Raw genomic sequence first — 8,652 nt, 5'->3', positions numbered from 1 at the left:
AAAAAAACAGTAACTGTACGGCGAGGCCTGGAATTTCTGTTTGTGCTCACAAACATCACAGATCAGCCGCAGTTTTCAAAGCAACAAGCTGAGGAGGCAGAAATATGTGATGTATCTGCATAATGCCATTATTTATCATTTTACCTGAGGGAGCTCCTTTGCCATTTAATAAACATGACGGTTATTGGAGGAGTGTGAAATTACAGGGAGTATTCTGTTATTTGGAAATGAAAGGATGAAGTGATTTGCCAGGGGAGGAGTGAATCCAACTGAGTGCTCAGATTAATGGCATGATAAGATAAAGGAGCAGTTTTGAAATGAAGTCTGTCAAAAGAGCCTTTTTTTAATGAGCCAAAGCACAGTGAGTGGCACAGTGTGCCCAAATGACAACAACCCTGATCCAGGAAATCTGCTCTTCATCAGCGCTGCTAAGAATGTTGCACTTTATTTGGTCATTAATGTCAAAATGTTGTAATTAATTAATGGAACGTAGAGGAAACAGGAAATAAGGTGAGGCAGCAACAAGGCCAGGTTTGAACCAACGTTTCTTACCTAAATGTCAAATTCAAGTCTTCAAATTCAAGTCCAGCAGCAGATACAAATAGACTGGCTGGCCTGAACCTTCGCCTTCATTACTAATACTTCATTAGCCATCTTTGTATCTCTTTCTGCTGTGCTCTTGTTTTAAACTCTGCTTAATGATTGATGAGGTTTCAGGCAATCATAGATCTAATGCTAGCTTAATTAGCTCTCGAGCTGGAGCTGATGAAATATGCTAGCGGCAATTGTCAGTTCAGTCATAAGAAAATCAGTCATGGCTCAATAAAATCATGCCCCGACAAACAGTCTGCTACGTAGTGGTGGTTTAATGAGTCCACTTGACCACCTCCTCATTTTCTAAGAGCAGACCCTCTTCATCAAACAAGAAATGTACCTATAATCTATGCATTTTTGCATTTTAAATCTGCTTTTGGATACAAAACAAACAGATCTATTCCCCATCACTCAGTATATCAATAATAAAATCAAGAACTCATGACACATTTATTAACTTTAGTCAAGTACAGTATGTGCATTTAGTTCTGACTTAGGCCACTGTGTATGTACTCTGAGCTCTTCAACTCTTCAACTTTATTTTTTTTGCTCATCATTTATCATCTTTTTTAGCCTGTCCTCCCTCCTTGTTCCTCTTTCCACATCCATGACTCCACCACTATTTCTCTTTTACATATATTCATCGTTCTCATTCTCCTCCCTACTTCTCTTGTCACCTTCCTTTAATACTTTGCCATCTTTTTTTATTTTCCATTTTCTACATTCCTCAACCGCAGCATTCCTTGACCGCACGCCCCCCTTCTACACATCAGCCTCCTGTTCTTTCTCCCTCTGCACTTGCTTCTCATCTGTCTCCCTTTTCCTCCTCCCTGTTCATCTCCCCCCTTTTTTTTACCCCTCAGATCCGGTCAGCTCTGCAAAGTAATTTAGCAGCTAGTGAGTCTTGGGACTAATCTGTCACTATAGACATACCAGTACGAGTGATTTCCCACCGGGACCACAGACACATCTAATCACATCCTCAGGGACACAAGAAGACAGAGGGACAGGCTAAAGAAGAACAGACAGGTGCTGAAAAAGAAAAAGAAGAAGCATGTCAGGAAAACAGGTGGGGACACAACCCCTTATAGAGTTAGATATCATTACAGTGAATTAATTAGACGCAGCGCTCGGCCAAGCAGGAAATGTGATAACCCCACAAGTGGAGCTTATATTGTGTTGACATTTGATTGCTTGGAAGGCTTGGTTATTTATCTCTAATATTAGCACAAGTGCACACAAAATGCCAGCCTGTAACTCACTATTTATTATTTATTTTAAGAACAATCAGTGTGAATACTCCATCACACCACAGGAGACACACAGGACCACTGTACTGGTGTAGGCTGTTAGCCACACTGAGCTAAAGAAGATAAACACAAGATTAAAGCTGCAAGCAGCGATTACAGGCCCTCGCACTCCTTGCAGCCACTGTCCCCCGTTACTGGCATGTGTAGTGGTCAGAGGACAGAGGAGTAAAGCAAAATGCATATATACAAAAGAAAGGTCGTCTGGCCAGTAGGTTGCGCAGTGACTGTGGCATATAAGGATATCAATGCGTACAGAGTCACCCCTTACTTCAGGTGAACTGATTATCTCAATTTAAAATAATGTGTTGGTAACCTTTACATAGGGAGACAAAAACAAGGATTTGTTGTAGTTTATGATGTGAGTGTTTGGAGATTATTCACTGCAATCTTGTTTTTAAAGCTTACAGTGTTTCAGTGTGTTTACTGATATTGTTGTGATAACTAGTCAACTGCTGAGGAAACTGCCGTCAACCCGACCTCATAAAGAAAGCAGCAAACTTATTTTATCTTAAACTTAAACTTGATGTATAGTTTAGAAGTCATAAGTGAATTAGATAATGTTACAGCAATCAGATTTAGACCTTTAACTAGACTGTTGAAGAAAGTTACCCATAAATCCACCAGTGACTTAGTGACTCATTTTAGTAACTGTTTTAAAAAACTGAAATGCATCAAAGTGGTGTATAATGTTGCGAAACTTTTTCTGTGTCTTTCAGAGCTCTCTTCACACTCTGGTCTGAAGCTGACAAGAATGTTTACATTATTCCTGACCTATCCTCAGACATGATGGAGCTCATCATTAAATTTGCATACACCGGCTCTGTTAACATGACAGAGTCCAATGCACAGAGGCTTTTCATGGCAGCTGATTACCTCAATATAGTGGAGCTGGTGCAAATATGCTGCAACTTTTTTGAAAAGATGCTCTGCGCAGACAACTGCATCGGTATCTGGCAGTTGACAAAAACCTACCACGCCCCTGAACTGCACCTCAAGGCTTTCCACTATGTCCTCAGTCACTTTGAGGAAGTGGTTTTCGGCGAAGAGTTCCTGCAGCTCTCGGCCCAGGACGTCATTGACATCATCAGCAGTGACAACCTCAATGTGAGACAGGAGGCAGCTGTGTTTGAGGCCATCATTCGGTGGATCACACATGAACCTCAGGAACGAGAAGGATACACAGATCTTCTCTTGTCAGAGGTACTTTATATTATACATTATAATTTTCACTTTATAGGTTAATCTATTTCAAGACAGTGACTGAAGCCAACCTCAGCCCAATAGAGGGTTATCAGTTATTAGATGTGCTCCATGTCATGATGATGGCCAGTACAGCCATCCTTTACCATTTTATAGGCCAGAAGGTGCAATATCATCTATTCTGATGAGTGATAAGTAGAAAGCAACACAGACTACCTGAGTGACGCATTGTGCTTATGTGCATGCTGGCCTTCTGGTTAACTCTGAAAATGGAGGAGACTTTATGCAAATCATCATCTTTTCCAAAACCTTACCAAGCATTTGTGGTGTGACAACCTACCTATGAAAGAGCAAAACTTTGAAAATATAAGAAAACGAAACAAAAGTTACTAAACCTCCTGTTAAAGCTGGGCGCTGGCACAAGCATTTATAATAATTTATTATTATTAGTACAAGTACATAAACTAATAGGGAACATACACATGTAATACTGACTATTTCCATAAGCTTTGTGTGCAGGGACAACTCAGACAATCAATAGATGAAGGGAGGAGAGTATATTAAAGATAAGACTTCAAAGATGGCTCAGTCCATCCTGACCAGTGGTGGAGGAAGTACTGAAGCTTGGTACTTAAGTAAAAGTACAATTACCCAGCAAAATATATACTCAAGTAAAAGTAGAAGTACTACATCAACAATCCTACTGAAGTAAAAGTCTTAAGTACTTTTAAATGTACTCAAAGTATTAAAAAAGTAAAAGTACTCATGCACTGAATATATATTAATGATTTCCATTGCAAAGGATACATGAACAGGTTAAAATAATCTAATAAATCATCTTAAAATTAAAATGGACAATGTGTAGTAAATTTACATATTCAGTCCAGAAGCAGCTATAGACAGGTCTGTGCGTCATGAGGCAGGCTGTGGGCATCAAGTGAACAGAGAGGCTGCTAATAAAAAACAGGCATTCACCATTTTTACTGCTGTAGATTAAGGCTATGATTCATGTTAATCAGACATTAATGGATGGACCTGTGTTAGCAGACAGTAGCTAACTAGTTAGCTAACCGAGCCAGAGCACCGGCATCATGACTGAGGCTCATTATAGAAACACAGCTGGCAGCGTGACACCACCTCCATGCAGAGTCTGACCTCACATCAGTCCAGCACTGTGTTCAACAAATGTAACAAGTAACTACAAACACTGTAGAAATGTAGTGGAGTAGAAAGTACAGATAACAGCTGCAACATGTAATGAAGTAAAAGTATAAAGTATGCACTATTATTTTTACTTAAGTAAAGTATAAATACATAAAAATTTACTTAAGTACAAATACTTAGTTACTTTCCACCACTGATCCTGACTGACTGCCATGATGTAGAACAAAGAGAATGAAGATCTCGTTTGTTCCGGTTGCTAATAGTATTTCAAATAACTGACCATTATTTTATTGTTTTACTGTTGTATTTATTGTGATGTTCTTTATTAGGAATCATGATTTTTCATTTTTTATTCTGACACAGACTGTTAAGTTATATCCTCTTTATTCTCTGTATTGTTGTAGGTCAGGCTGAGCATGATGCCTACAGAGTACATACAGAGTCATGTGCTGTCCAATAAGCTGTTGACAGACAACTTGCAGTGCCAGGCGATGGTCTCTGAGGTCATCAAATGCAGAGACAGAATTGTCGGTCGGCCTCGTCTGCCTTCTGCCATCCTATTGGCCATTGGAGGCTTGAACAGCGGCATGGCTCTAACTAATGTAATCGAGGCATTTGACGTCCGTGCAAATCACTGGATGAACATTAGAAACCTTTCTGAGGTTCCTCGCGCCTACCATGGTGCAGCGTACCTTGGTGGATATGTCTACTGTGTTGGTGGCTTTGCCCAGGTGTTTATAGCCACCAATAGTGTGCGCAGGTTTGACCTGAGCACACGGACATGGCAAGAGGTGGCACCGATGTACTATCACCGCGCTAATGTGAGCGTGACTGTGCTGAACGGGTGCATCTACGCCATGGGAGGCTATGATGGGCACACACATCTCAGCTGTGCTGAATTCTACCAGCCAGAAACCAACCAGTGGCTTCAAATTGCACCCATGCATCAGCAGAGGAGCCACGCCAGCTGCACAGCACTCAACGGCAAGGTGGGTGGAACACAATGGAACATACCAGAGAACAGAAAGATTTGTTTACAAAACACTGCTGCCAGTTTGAGCCAACAAAAATTACAATTTCATATTGCCCCCACCCCCCTTTTGTATTCAGATCTACATATGTGGTGGATTTGACGGGAATGGGGAACTGCAAACAGCAGAGTGCTACAACCCAGAGACCAACCAGTGGACCCTGATCTCTCCCATGAGCAGCCGGCGCAGTGGAGTAGGAGTCATTGCATACAACAACCATGTTTATGCAGTAAGTGCATGAAAGAAATGTGTGAGCAGCTTTCATCAGCGCTTTAAAGCAGCTAGTTTTTCATGTGACAATTGAATTGATAAGTGATGCTTCTCATCTTTGACTCCAAAGGTTGGTGGCTTCAATGGAACAAACCATCTGCAGACCGCTGAGGTCTACAACCCTCACACCAACACCTGGCGCAACATTTCCTCCATGATGACTCTCCGCCACAGCTTTAGCATCGAAGTAGTTGAGGAGCGGCTCTTTGTTGTCGGGGGCATCACTGGCATCACCGCCACCTCTAATGTCGAGTACTATGACAGTGAGACCAATGAGTGGTCTCAGGCCTGCGACATGGATGTCGGCCGCATCGCTCTGAGCTGCTGTGTGCTTTCTGATCTTCCCAACATGGCCGACTATACCATCCCTTGTGATTCGTGATTTCTGTAAATCTTGTATAAATATATATGAATGAATGAATAAATGTATAAAGTGATTTAACAATACTGTCACAGTACCTGGCTGTAAATGTATATTATCTGTTTATTCCACTCTTATGCAGTCTGCATGTATGTTTTAGGCTTGCAGTTATGCTGTACACATCTGGATTACTAGACCTGTCCCATCCACCATACAGTATGGTACTGTTTGGGACCATGAGCTCTCTCTCACTTAGTGTCAGTTACCTTTGAATTATAAAATGAAGCACTTGGTAAAAGGGGTGTACCATTAAAACACTACTATTTATGTGCGGATCAGTTATCTAATTGAACATCATGAAACAATTTTCAAAATTTGAAAGGCTAAGTTTATTTTTTACCTAATGGTCGCTCACATCAAGCAGCTATGTGTACAGTGTACGACTGTTCAGCGGTGTTATGTTGAACCACACGAGGCGGCTACTTTCAGAGACTTGGCTCCAAACTCTCCCCGTTTACCTACTCAGCACCAAACAGCAGGAGTTGACCAGTGGCAACTGCCTAGTGAACATATGGAACATTTGGCAGCTAGAGAGGCAGATGTAGAAACAACAACAAAAAAAAAACACAGAGCCAAAGGAGAGTGAATATTGGGTTTCGATTCACCAGGTGGACAGAGACACAGCTCCAAATGAATGATGTTCCAAAACAGCTGGCTGTGTAAATAAACAACTGTTTGCTATTTAGTTAGAAAAAGATGATAATGGAATTGTTGTGCTGACAAAAAGGGCTTAATTTAGGAGAATCTGACTCCTTCAAAGCTGCTTCACATACCATCATATTTTTCATTTGAGGCCTTTATGTACAGCATCAACATATTTTTCATATCAATGGTTATAATAGTGATAAGAGACAGTCTGCTGTCCTTGACAAATAAATGCCATTAAATTCTATTAAGTTCTGCTGTGTTTGGGACAATATTGGTGCTTCATCACAGCTTTTAACCTGGGAGGTCCAGAGACACAGATTTTAATCAGACACAAAGAGACACACTTAAAAGTTTCCTGTAAATGACACACATAAGTGACACATTTCCTGTAAATGTGTCATGGGTGTCACCACTGCTGCCAATTTAGGAGATCCTAAATGAATGTGACATCACTGCCTGATCCACGGGACGTGTGTACAGCTAAAGCAGCAGCAACCTGATGAGAAATGGGCTACTGGAACAAGAACAAGATTTCTTGGATGAGAGATGACAACAGGGAACTGTTGCAATGCTACTACATGAGTAACCCCAGCATTAGGTGTTACATGAAGCGGATGTGGGACCTAAAAGACAACTGCTATCACAACTAGAGATTGATGAAATACAACACAAATGCTACGGCAAGGGGGAGACACAAGGTCAGGTGGGAAACAACATCATCCTCACCCAAGATTGGGTACCAAGCCCCAATAGTAAGCCCCCACCTGCTCAACACAAGAGCAGCTGACCTGAGAGAGAAGATCATGGGCAAGATGGACACCTGGAACCTCCGCAGCCAGTTACCAAGACTAAGTGAAGTACTCTCTGAAAGTCTACCAGAGGATGTAAATGCACCACTACAAACAATCCCTACTGTGAACATCACTGAGACCAACAAGCTAATTTACACCACAGCAACAGTGATCCTTGAGATGCTTGGCCACAAAATACACACCACCAAGGAGCACTGTCCTGCATGGAGGAGAAGGTTAGAGGCAAAAATAAGGGCAACTTAGAGAGAAGTTAGCCAACTATCAGAACTACAGAGAAGGGGGATGAAATCAGGTAAGACATACAGCAGACTGCCCATAACAGAAGCCCTGGAGACTGCTAAGCAACGACTCTCAGCCCTGAGAGAGATACACCAGAGAGATAGAAGCACAGAGAATAAACAGTGTACTCTCAATGGGAAAGTAGAAACATGACTGTACAACTTTATTGTTCTTTAAAGGTGCTAGCAGAGACTACTTTAGACATAAATTAAAATGTCAAACAATTGTCATACATTATAGCATTATTCACTGTACAAGGGCAGAAGCCTCTCCAAGGCTGGAGACTGAACAATACTGGAAGAATATATGGGAGAGAGAGGCATCACATAACACCAATGCCCAGTGGCTGGCAGACCTGAAAGCTGACCACTACAACCTCCCTGAATAGGAACCAGTAACCATCATAACAGCAGATATCCAAGAGAGGGTTTCAAACATGAAGAACTGGACAGCACTGGGGCCCAACATGATCCACACCTACTGGCTGAAGAAGCTAACTGGCCTCCATGAGCACCTGGCAACTCAAATTAACCAGTTGCTAGTAGATGGGACTCACCCAGAGTGGCTAACTGAAGGCAGGACAGTCCAGATCCTAAGCACCCTAATGCTTTAAGAGTATCCAGACCAATGTTCAGCTGGATTGGACAAATCCCCTAGGAGGAGTTTGTGGAAAATGCAAAATGGCGGACTTCCTGTGCCTTTTAGAGGAGAGACTTTCTTTCTTATGTGGGAGATACAGCCACAAATACATCCATTTCCTATGCGTTGGTGAAGGGTGAACTTCGTGGTGGCGCCACAGCCAGACCGTATGATGAAGTGCTGCGGTTTTAATAACTTTTGGTTCCTAACCCCTTAAGGGCAGGCACACCAATTTTCAGCCCTATCAAGCCATTCCCCTAGGAGGAGTTTGCAAAAGTGTGGGG

General features: G+C 41.9%; 1 protein-coding gene across 1 annotated transcript; it reads left to right on the top strand.

Moving 5' to 3' along the window:
* The first annotated feature begins 2,621 nt into the window (after positions 1-2,621).
* On the top strand, positions 2,622-5,951 carry LOC114449691 (kelch-like protein 10). Its single transcript, XM_028427513.1, has 4 exons — positions 2,622-3,104; positions 4,673-5,257; positions 5,379-5,528; positions 5,640-5,951. Exons 1-4 carry the CDS (start codon positions 2,688-2,690, stop codon positions 5,949-5,951), a joined length of 1,464 nt encoding a protein of 487 aa, XP_028283314.1. The 5' UTR covers positions 2,622-2,687.
* Positions 5,952-8,652: the final 2,701 nt, after the last annotated feature.

The sequence above is a fragment of the Parambassis ranga genome, chromosome 17 (assembly GCF_900634625.1).
Source record: "Parambassis ranga chromosome 17, fParRan2.1, whole genome shotgun sequence".
Classification (NCBI taxonomy): Eukaryota; Metazoa; Chordata; class Actinopteri; family Ambassidae; genus Parambassis; species Parambassis ranga.
The sequence above is the reverse complement of the archived record's forward strand: the minus strand, read 5'-3'. Positions and strand labels throughout refer to the sequence as shown.